Genomic DNA, 12,210 nt, shown 5'->3' with positions numbered 1-12,210 from the left:
GCATCAGTTTCCATGAGAGATTGCTGTAAGGGCCTGTGACTTGGGATGATTGCTGTCTTTTCATTTTTGGCAAGTAAAGGTCAGGTTGAACGTAAATGTCAGGTGGCTGGGACCTCCCACCATACACTCAGCTCCTGTGAGCTTCTGAATTCAGCTCACCTTGGGACTCTGAATCACCTATGGGAAAATTGTAAAGTCCAGCGAAACCATCTATTGATTACCTCCTCAAGTACTTTAACTGGCGCCCTGTCACTTTTGGGTATGTTACTGTCGCTGCTCTGAAGTCACCTCCTGTAAAAGTGTGATGAGATGTATATGTTGGCAAGCCAGCGCAACTCATTTTTTTGCCATTTTTTTGAGGTTCCCCATTTCCAAATCCACCTTGAAGGTGGAAAATTCCTGCCCAGTGGATACATTTAATGGGTGATTTATATCCAATTAAGGGCAATTAGGGATGGGCAACAAATACTGGCCTAGCCAGTGATGCTCACATCCCATTAAATTGGATAATAACTGTAGCCCCTTCTGGGACTATTCCGGATCAGGTATACACCTCGGATGATCGCTGTCACTTAAAATTGGGAAAGACAGGCCTCACAGGCACTTAATTGGGTCTGACGAACTAACCTAACTCTTCCTGAAAGAAAGAAACCACCAGAGAATATTAATATTCTTCAGGTGACCTTTTTTTCAGAAGTTTTAGCTGGATTATAATAACCTTGATATTATAAGGGTCCAGGCATCGCTCCTCATAATGTACCTCCCCACTGAGGAGTGTACAGAGATGGGTTCCCGAGTTTGGATACAGAAGACTATATGAGACAATATATTTTCTAAATTATATAGAAGTTTATGAAAGAACCAAACACGTAATTCACATTTGATAATAAATCAATTGCAACATTGATAGTTCTAGGAAATGAAAGCATAATCTTGTTTCTCTTAGAGAATCCAAGTTTTGAATAATGTTACAGAGTGATATTTAAGACATTCATCAATGTTTAAAGTAGTATTTACCTTAAATCCCCAAGTAAAAAGCTACAGAGTCCAGTGAGATACATCTATCCCAATTAATGGGAGAGCCATCATCACTACACCTCAATAGCTAATACCTTTACCTTGAGAGAGGCAGGAGTGAACCCAACAAATCTAAAAATCCTATTGTGAGGTTCCCATACTTATATCATAAAAAAGCGGAATCAGCAGGAAGTAAGTTCAGCACATGTGCTGGGTAACATCCTTCGAGCAAACAGGATACCGAGAGATGCAGATGTTGGTAACTTCCTTGCTACCCAACTGTCTCTTAAGATTATAACTAATTTTCCCAGATTGAGTTGGCAGTGGATTTAGGGACATCCTTAAAATTTAAAGTTGATGGTGGTAGTTTACAATTTATCAATACCTTACTGAAGTAATGTATCCTTGATTTGCAAAGGCCAGTTCCTATTTGTTAGGAACTACCTTGTGTTAGAGAATATACCATATGTTATACCACAGGATGCTGGCATCTTTGATTATGTTCAGGCATGTTTATGAACTTTTAAACACTTGTCTAGCAGATGAACTCTGCTTTTAATTTTTACTCCCTACTTCATATAATCACTCTTTTTAATCTTATAACTCCTTATTACAGCTAGATTCCTTCACACCATGAACAAATGATAAAAGAAATCACTAAGGTCTGGTGCATAGGAACAGTTGTTAGCCATTTAGCCCCTTGAGCCTATTCCACTCCATTCAATGAGATCATGGGTGCTCTGTGACCTAACCATATATTCACCTTTGGCCCGTATCTCTTAATACCTATGTAAGGAACAAATCTTCTTATTTCTGTTGGACTGTTGTAAAAAAAACATATATTTTTATTTTCTGTTGGACTGCGGATTAAAATTACAATGGCTGCAGTTTGAAAGATGTCCACTGGAACAGGATATATTCAATGTTGCAGTCCTGGAACAGAGTGTGCCATGAAAGACAGGATGGTGCCAGAAAGGAGTCCTGGACCAAGGGAGCTGCTTGGCAACAACATTTTAATTGGCTCCTGACCAGGTTTTTGTGTGAGGGCAGTGCAGCAGAATAACTCTTAGCCTGAAAGGAACAATACCTAAAACCTCTTTCTCCTGTGTGTGTAAGATTCCAGTAATTCCACAATAATAGCTAGCTGGCTTTTTCTCTTCATATCTCTATAACCTGCTCTCTTTCTCTGAAAACCCCTGTCAAGAGAAAAAGGGGAAAATCACCATTAGAGACATCGAAAAGCAAGTGCTCAACTAGTGAACTAAGTACTGAAAGTGCTAGAAGACCACTTTGTATCATTAACAAAGAACTGAAAGGAATTTGAAAGACCATCGATCAAAATCAATCCATCGAATCTTGTACTCTGGAATTGGTGCTATTGAACTGTTTTATCCCACCCTTAAAATCCATGTTTTGTGTGTCTTATGTGGTGTGTATGTGTGTGTGTCTGTGGATTTATGAAGTGGGTAGAGTTTAGGTTATAGAGTAAGAAATTAGCAGTTCATATTTCTTTCTTTTGCCACTGGTTTAAGACAATTTGTTCAATAAATAGTTATTTACTTATTAAGTTTACAAACCTGGTGCTCGTATTCTGTTAACCTAAATTAAACAATTAGGTGGATTGATCAAACTTTTCATATTTGTCGCGGCTCGGGGAGCAGTGGGGCTTGATTTTGCAGCGCACTATTCCCCAGTGCGTCGTGACACCTCTGGCTAAATAAAATCTATCAATATTAGATTTAAAATGAACAATTGGCCTAGCATCAACTGCCGTTTGTGAAAGAGAGTTCCAAATTTCTGCATCATGGTGGAGCTGAGAGCTTGATAAACATGTTGACGCTTCACATAATTGGTTATTTGTACTGTGTTTCTGAATGGACTCTTTCAAAGAGCCATGAAGATAGCAGGGGTAGGAAATGTAAACCTCCGACTGTGGGAGACCAGAGCTTTTCTCCTACCCCAGCACCAAGACTTCAGGTTTAGCGATGGTGATGTTGCAATGCCCACCAGCTTGTGAAAGAATAGTCTGCGCTGATGAAGACCCATTGCAGCTTTCCATGTTCCCAAGGCACAGTACGATATCAAGAGTCAAAATAATTTAATGTTTATTGGTGTTACTGGAATCCAGAAAGCACACAGCATCTGTTAGGCTAAGCAAAAATCTGGAGCAAACTATTTCTGATTAGACCAGGACAGATGGAGCTGCTCTGTGGTAAATACTAAAACATGGCCATGTTGTTAATGTTGTGATGCTTTAAGTCCCTAAAATATTATAACATAAAACCATATGAGCAAACTGCACTAATGAAATCTATTTATTTATGAGTTTATGCATATCTAAATTAACAATAGTGGTGCTGGGGGACACAAAATCTTCAAAGCTAATTTAGTGCTGAATTGTTGCCAAGCTAAGGGAGAGTAAGAACGGGATTGAACGAAATGTGAAGCCCCTTTATCCTGCCACCAAATTCTCTTAAAGCTCTTCATACAATCAATTGTTTTCTTCTACTGCAACTGTGGCAGCCATTTTACACCATGAATCACGAGTAGATAAAAACTCAGTTAATCAAGTTTAGTTGTATTAGTTAAAGGAAGCATATTGGACAGGATCCCATGCTCTTCACAGAATCACGGAATTGTTACAGCACAGAAAGAGGCCATTCAGCCCATCATGTCTGCACCAGTCTCCAACTGAGCATTTCACCTAGTACCATTCTCCCACCTTGTTCCTGTAACTCTGCAGATTGTTTCATTTCAAATAATCATCTAATTCCCTCTTGCATGTCTCGATTGAACTTGCCTCCACCTTGCTCTCAGACAGTGCATTTCAGGCCCTAGCCACTCACTGTTTGAAAAGGATTTTTCTCATATTGCTTCGCTTCTTTTGCCAATTACTTTTAATCTGTACCCTCTCATTCTCAATCCTTTCATTAGTGGGAACAGTTTCTCCCCAGTTACCCTGTCCAGACCCCTCATGATTTTGAATACCTCTATCAAATCTCCTCTCAGCCTTTTTTTCTCCAAGGAAAAGAATCCCAACTTTTCCAATCTTGCTTCAGAACTGAATGTCCTCATTCTTGGAACCATTCTCGTAAACCTCTTCTGCACTATCTCCGATGCTTTCACATCCTTCCTGAAATGTGGCGCCCAGAACTGGACACAGTATTCCAGCTGAGATCTAACTAGTGTCTTATACAAGTTCAACATAACCTCCTTGCTCTTGTACTCTACGTCCTTATTAATAAAGTCCAGGATATTGTATGCTTTATTAACTGCTCTCTCCAAACTGTGCCGCCACCTTTAGTGATTTGTGTACATGTACACCCAGGTCCCTCTGCACCATTTTAGAATAGTACATTTTATTTTATACTGTGTCTCAATGTTTTTCCTACCAAAATGTATCATCTCACATTCCTCAGCATTGAATTCGTCTGCCACCTATTCATCCATTCCAACTTGCCTGTGTCCTTTGAGGTTCTACACTGCCCTCCTCACAGTTTACAATGCTTCCAAGTTTTGTATCATCCACAAATTTTGAAATTGTTTCCTGCACACCAAGGCCTAGATCATTAACATACATCCGGGAATGCAAGGGTCCCAATTGTTAATGGACCACAGCTGATGTTAGTGCTAAGCAAGGCAGATGCCAGAGTGAAGTCTGTCTTGTTGATCGTGGACCTTTTTTTTTTACTGTGAAAAAGAGGAAGAGCTACTGACCTCAAAAACATTGAACTCCAGTAACACCTTTAGAATTTTAAAACTTAAAAGATTTATTAAAAAAAAACTTAAGCGCACAAAATAAAAGTTACGCAGTTAAACAGTCTTACAGAACAAGCCCCCAAAAAACGTGCGTGGTCAAAAGTACACAACTAAACTACCTTTCTAGCAACAACCCGTTATAGCTTTTTAAAAGTAAAAGTCCAGTAAGTATTACCCATGTCAAGGGATTGTTGTCACTTTAATAAAGGTACAACTCACAACTTCTCAGACACTTGTTCCAAAAGGAGGTTCAGAAACAAACTGCTTCCGAAAACAAGGACTCTCCTGGCTTAACATGGGACAGCTGCTTCCAATTCAAAAGCTTTACAGCTTCTCAGAGGCTCACACACAAAGTAGCTGGCCTTCATTGGGTACCCACCACAGCACTCCCAATAATTCAACATCCCTATCCTTAAATATCTTTTTCCCCTTTCATCTCAGGTTCCATTGTCCTCAAACACCACTTTGAATCTCAACTTCTCCAAATATATAAATCTTTCATGTTTCCTATTTTGCTTCTACTTTTGGATCAATAAAATTAAATATACCTTCCCCTGTTTACCCAAGGAATCGCTGTAAGATGCAAATATTCCTTACTATCTCTGAGCTCCATTTTGAAACTCAACAGCTGAAAAATCAAATCCCCAACTTATCTCAAAATGCAAATTTCAGATCCAACCTATTTATTTGTAACTCAAACCCACCATAACCTCTCATTACAAATGCGCAAACCTTTAACCTTTCATCTCTTAGACCTCACAGACACCCTGTCTCTCATAACCTTCCCCCTCTTTAATTAAATCTGGACACACATCCATACCCACAGCTTTCTACACAGACAACATTATCACAAAATTATAGAAGGATGCATCTCTCAAAACATCAGCCCCTGTGGAACTCTACTACAAACCTTCCTCTAGCCCGAAAAATATCCGTTGACCATTACTGTTTCCTGTTGTTGAGCCAGTTTAGTATCAATGTTGCTACTGTCTCTTTTATTCCATGAGCTATAACTTTGCTCACAAGTCTGTTGTGCAGTACTGTATCAAATACTCTTCTTGAAATAGTGCCACTGGGAAGGAACAAAGGAACAGGAGTAGCCTTTTCTACCTCTTGAGCTTCTTCTAGCATTCAGTTAGATCATGGCTGATGTATCTTGACTCCAATTACCCTGGTCCTTATCTCTTCATACTTTTGCCAACCAAAAGCCTATCAATCTCAATTTTAAAATTGCCAATTAAAGCCCAATCGCAACAACTTTGTTTTGGAGAGAATTCCAGATTTCCCTATCCTTTGTGTGGTGAATCTTTGACGCTCACCTGAAAAAGCAGCCAGGCCTTGGCTTGATGTTTCAATTGAAAACCACCACCACCAATGCAGCATTCTCTTAATACTGCATTGGGGAATCATTTAAGATGCTGTTTGTGTGTGTGAAGTTGGGGAATGGTGGAGGCATGGAGATGGTGAGGCTTGACCCTCGGGGCTGAATTTTGGGGAGGTGGGAAACAGGAGCTGGGACTATTCCTGAGTCCCAACCCACAACTCTTCCCCCCTCCGCCCCACCCCCCCCCCCCCCCCCCCCCCCCCCCCCACTGCCTCCCCATCACACACCCCCCCACCCCAGGTGGGAAACATTCACACCTTGGAATTGTTTTGATCAGGATGCATCCTTAAATGGCATGGAGACAGGTTCCCTGTCCAATAAGGGCAAAGAGCAGACGCTCTCACAGGCCTTCCAACTTCAGAGAAGCCCCCGGCTGCAGTAAAAGGCAAGCAACTGAGAGGGCGCTTCAACATGGAAGAGCCGTCTCAACTACTTTTCAAAAATTAATTCAAAAAAGAGAAATCAGCCAGGCCACCACTGTGGGGAGATGTCCTCTGAAGTACGGCCTTTGGCTGCACCCCCACCCAAGCAGGCAACAGCATTGCCTGGAGCATTGCGTCCTGGCCAGTCACTGGGTGCCCACCTCCTGGCATTCGATCTGCTCCCTGTTGCGTCTGGAAACTGGAGGCTGACTAGAAAATCCTCATCTGCCTCCATTACCTACCATTAACAAGGCCCTCGCTGAGCCTGACTGGCTGTCTGCCTCAAGGGGGGGGGAGCAGGCCGGGAGCAGCCTTCTGGGCCCCAAACCCTGCCTCGGCCAAAATGGCCATGCAGGGAACGTGGTCGGCGAAATGGGCACACCGACCAGCTCTGGCGTTTCTGGTGAGGCTTGAAAATCCTGCCCATGGTCTTTTACTGAAAATCAAGACTGAACCCAGGTGAAATATAAAAGGATGCCTCCAACTCATTACAAATAGGCAGAGCAAATAAGAAAGATGGCCTGAACTGACCCCCCTTTATCTGCCTAGACTGCAGTCACATTTAGATCCTGGAAATAAGAAGAAAAGGTTCAAATGCACTCAGCAGTTCCGCACCCCACTCCATTAGTAGCTAATGTACTCAGGGCTTGTCTTATATAAATTGAAGTCAATACTGGAGCGAAACACTGTTGGAGTTTTGCACCTGTGACCTGAATGCCGAAAGTGGTCACTGAGTGGTGACTGGCTCAAACAGCATAGACAAAGGGCACCCTTAATTAATCTACCCATTTCTTTGCAGACAAGATACAGGAGGATAAACCGAAAACTTTGATTTGTGAGCAGTTACCCTTGTGACGACTCGCACGCACACCATCACTTCAGTGTTTCCACTGTCACCTGTATCTACCTGCTAAATTCAAACCGCAGTGGGTATTACATCTGCACATTGACCCTCCATTAGAATTGTATTTTCATCCCTGTCCTCTGCACTTGGTTTCTCCGTTTCATATTCCCTGAAAATTTCCTAAAGCGACTTGTTACGGTGTAAGATTATACCCAGCTGTGCTGTAACCCAGATCCGTGAAAAGGCAGCTGTCTGCTGCTAGTCAGGCACAAAATCATTCTTCTGTTCTTTTGTCCCAATTAAATCTGTGCGACCACATTAAGCTCTCGCTGGCTGCAATGGGAAACGGTGTGAAGGCTTGAGTAGGATAGGGTTAAGATAGCGAGGATGGAATTTGTGATGAGTTGTGGCAGATGCTCCGAGCTGTTAATTATCCACAGATGGAATTGGTCTTCTTGCATTGTGCCTGGAATTGAGGATTTGGCTATATGCGGTTGTGAATTCTGATGAGATTCTCCTTACACAAAGAACATGCCATTTGAATAAATTACAGTAAAAAGAGAACTGTTTGCCATTTCTTTGCAGGTATTAGGAGTTTGGCAAATATAAATCTCCAGATCAAATGTTCATTTATGGAAACGTGGATGCATTTGAATGACCTTCGCTTATGTTTTGTTTGTGTCCAAGTGGCTCAAGTGCCTCTGGAGACTCACTGAGACCCAACCGCAACTTGCATTCAACATAGTAAAGCATCTCAAGGTGCTTCACAAACAAAGTTTGGTGCCAAACCACATAAGATACTAGGGCAGTTTTTAAGGAGCAGCTTAAAGCGAAGGCAGGGAGATATAGAAGTGGAAATTAGGGAATGAATTCCACAGCTTAGGGCCTCGACAGCTTGAGGCATGGCTGCCAATGGTGGGGTGAAGGAAATCGAGGATGGGCAAAATGCCAGAATTGCAGGGACACGGAGCTTCTGGAGGGATGTAGCGATGAATGAGGTCACAGAGATGGGGTGGGACAAGGCTATTTGACCACAAGGAGGAACAATTTAAACTCGAGGCGTTCCCGGATTGGGAGTAAAATGAAGATCTGTTTCTGGGGTTTCAGGAATCCAAACTCGCCAGCAATGTATCTGACCACATACTGTAATCCTACCGGTCGGAGCCATTAAGGTTGGGAAAATTACTCAGTGAGAAATGATCTTTGAGCAGTTTCCATGTGCTGACAAAATGTTGCCAGAAGCAGTACAGGCTCGAGGAGCTGAATGGGCTACTCTTGTTCCAACACTTCACTCTGTAACTACACTTAATCTGCAATATAAATGCACTGCTCCTTGTGCACGGTTATACCCAGCTACAACTGCAGTTCCTTCCCGAACTTTCTGCACTCAGTGTTTTGGTTCACAGAGTTTCTGCCAATTCCTAAATTGGCTTGTTACATCGTAATATTATTGCCAGCAGCAGTATAGCCCAAATCCATGAGTATGCAGCTGTCTGCCGGGTCAGATATAGTTCAGGCACAAAGTCATTCTGCTTGTTCTTTTTCCCAATTGAAATTGTCCATTTCAGTGTCCCATTTTCACATCACAATATTATCTAAAAACGAAACGCTTAGAAATTTGTGGCATTGTGTATGAAATCAGCCGTGTTTCTAAAATACTTACATGCCCTTTGGCCAACTGGCAGTGAATTGACTACATTTTGTGTATTGATTCAGCATTCTAAACTAGATAAAAACCAACATTTTTTGTTAGGGATTCCATCCCTCTGGAAGTAAAGGGGAAATATTTGGGGCACATTAATGTTCCATATATGGTAACTTTGCTTTTGGATTTGTGTCGTAATTATGGTTTTATTTAATGTTTAATGTACCTTTAAGAATAATTCTTGTTAAGGAAGATCACAGGATTCGTAGTAGCCAGTAGGAGAGCAGCGCGGGCTACCTCAGCAGTCAGTGTAGAGATAGAGTTGGAGTTGAAAGCACACGTGTAGTTGCTGTTGAGTATATTGTAAATAAACTTAATGTTTCCAATCAAGAAGTGTCTGCAGATCAACTCAATCATTAATAGCACAGCTTGGCCGCCTTACAACAATTTGGTGGTGATTGCACCATCCAGTGGAAAAATCTGACCACATGCTGTAATCCTACTGGAATTCCAGTTTTTTTCATGTTGTTTTGTGGGTGTCACTGGCTAGGCCAGCATTTGTTGTGCATCCCTAATGGTCCTTGAGAAGGTGGTGATGAGTCGCCTTCTTGAACCGCTGCAGTCCATTTGGTGCAGGTACACCCACAGCGCTGTTATGCAGCAGTTTGATGCAACTGAGTGGCTTGCTGCACCATTTCAGAGGGCACTTAATAATCAACCACATTGCTGTGGGTCTGGAGTCACATGTAGGCCAAACCAGGTAAGGATGGCAGATTTCTTTCCCTGAAGGACAGTAGTGAACCAGATGGGCTTTTATAACAACCCAGTAGTTTCATGATCATTATTAATGAGACAATCATTTTGTTCAAGATTTATTAATTAATTGATGTGGTAGGATTGGAATTCATGTCTCCACAGCATTATTCTGGGCCTCTAGATTATTAGTCCTGTAACGTTACCAGCCTTCCCATCTTTGATCCTTGTTTGATCCTCGGTCTAGGTTAATCTCAGCCAGGGTGCTCCTGGTCTTGTCCTCTTGAGGGGACAGAAAATGAAGTCGCTATCTGCTTCTGACCTCAGTGACTCCTGGTAGGAAGTGCAAACATGTAAACATCGAGCCTGCTGTAGGCTGGCAAAGCCTCAGCTGATTACCTTTGCCATCGACCCCCCCCTTCTAGGCTGACACGTGTTGAATGATCATTTAGGCTTTGTGTTGGAGGTTACATGACGGCAATGCACCAATGTCTACTCACGAGAGCCAAGGGACCAGTGAGCAAAGGAGTAGGAATATTACCTAGAAATTGCAGTGGAGAAACTGGCCATTCTTCCCAACTGGTCCATTTATGCTGTACACAAGTCTCCTCCCCTCTACTTCATTTAACCTTATCAGCATGCAGAACCTCCCATACCTTTGCCTCTTCTATGCTTATCCAGCTTCCCTGCAACCGCATCCAAGGTGTTCCTACTCCTCACAGTAGCAAGTTCCACATTTTCACCACTCGAAAGCATTCCGTAGCTGGACCAGTTCTGAGCTGATCTGGAATCAGCCCTGGTAAGAGTGATCCCAGGTGACTGGAGGTTGAGTGCCACCCTCCACTTCTGTTGTAATTTTACTGCCGTTCTCGCAGATTTCAGACCTTACAGCAGAGCTCACGGATGAACGGTTTAAGGGGGATGTGGCCTGTCGTGTACTGGAAAGTGAGCGAGCTGAAAGACTGCGCCTCGCACAGGAACTGAAGGACATGCAGGTGAGAAGCATTGCAACGTCAAATTGCATTATTTAAAAACATTATCAATATCTTGGGAGTTTGAAACTGCTTCTTTGTAAACTTGTGATAATCCTGTAACTTCTTCGCTGCCTCAAAAGAAAACTGCAATTTTTTGGCGCAATTTTGATTTTATCCTGAGAAAAGTGTCTTGTAGCATCGCAACCTCAGAAAAATAAGCCAGACTGGGAAAGTTTGAGGCATTCTCTGGAATAATCTCTGCAAATGAATCAACACTCTGGCATAAAGAAATTGCTGGAGATACTCAGCAGGGCTGCCATCATCTGTGGAGAGAGAAGCAGATTCGATGATTTTTTAATCAGAATGGTCGTGATGAAAGGTCATTGGAGCCAGACTTGTTGAGTATTTCCAGCATTTTCTGTCTTTATTTCAGATTTCCAGCATCTGCAGTATTTTGCTGTAGAACCCTGGCCTGTTGCCTATGAGGATAGTTCAGTGTAAGTAAACCTCTTGCAGTGTGTACTGTCCCCATCTGTTTTCTTATTTCCACTATTTTCTCCTCAATTTCTTCTTTCTCTTCTCTTGACCAACATAGCTGGCAGGCTTCTGGGATCTAATGCCATTGGCCATTTCTGGGCACTGAGCGTTAGTAGGCCACATAAATATTAGTGAGGATGCCATTATGTGGAACGGTCTAGCCACAAATGAGGCGGGTGAGAGTAGGGGTGGGGAGATTTTGACTTCTGGCTAGCCACGCATACTGGCCGCAGAGAGGGCCCCTGCCTCTCCACCATTTTGAGGCTGCGGCCTCATTAACATTCAGCAGGTGAGTTGCAGGGAGGTGGACACATCACATCATATCCTGCCATAGTGGAGCCTGCGGGTAATATGGCCAAAGCTGGCCTTGCTCACCCATTTTTCTCTTGTGTGTTTGTTTGTATCAGCATCGATTCTAGTTCAGCAGCAGTTTTGAGTCATTAAAAGCCACCTGCCATATAATGAATAATTGAATTGTGTTGCGAGTAATGAACAGACTGACAGTTGTGTGCTTTTCCCTGTCTTTTAATTATAGTCTCCAAACATTTCTAAAGCCCTGTGCGATTAAGTTCCCACATAGTAACCCCTTCACAGAAACCTTTTCTAATAAACCACGACATCTGCTATAATCCTCGATGGTTCCTTCACTAATAGAGATGAGAATGGTAGATTTTGAGAATTAGTATTCCTGGGTTAGAGCTTTGTTCAATGGAAGTGCAGATCCGAACTTGGGTGTGGAGTTCTGTGCACATGACTCCATTTTGCGTCCATTAATATGAATGGGCGGAATATTGCGTTGAGTGTTCTGACCTTTGACCCTGAATTCCTAATACACTTCTGTCTTCTGAGGCAATAAAATGTAAATGAGTACATCT

General features: G+C 42.4%; 1 protein-coding gene across 4 annotated transcripts in view; it reads left to right on the top strand.

Annotated features, from left to right (window-relative positions):
* Positions 1 to 12,210, top strand: part of LOC121286299 (unconventional myosin-XVIIIb-like) — a 341,286-nt gene that overhangs the window by 198,871 nt on the left and 130,205 nt on the right. For all 4 annotated transcript variants that reach the window (XM_041203361.1, XM_041203360.1, XM_041203359.1 and 1 more), the window contains exon 24: positions 10,700 to 10,819. In XM_041203361.1, coding sequence (XP_041059295.1) covers positions 10,700 to 10,819 — 120 coding nt within the window. The remainder of the gene's footprint in view (positions 1 to 10,699; positions 10,820 to 12,210) is intronic.

The sequence above is a fragment of the Carcharodon carcharias genome, chromosome 13 (assembly GCF_017639515.1).
Source record: "Carcharodon carcharias isolate sCarCar2 chromosome 13, sCarCar2.pri, whole genome shotgun sequence".
In the NCBI taxonomy this organism is placed as follows: Eukaryota; Metazoa; Chordata; class Chondrichthyes; order Lamniformes; family Lamnidae; genus Carcharodon; species Carcharodon carcharias.
Note: the sequence above shows the minus strand (reverse complement) of the source record. Positions and strands in the feature narration are given on the sequence as shown.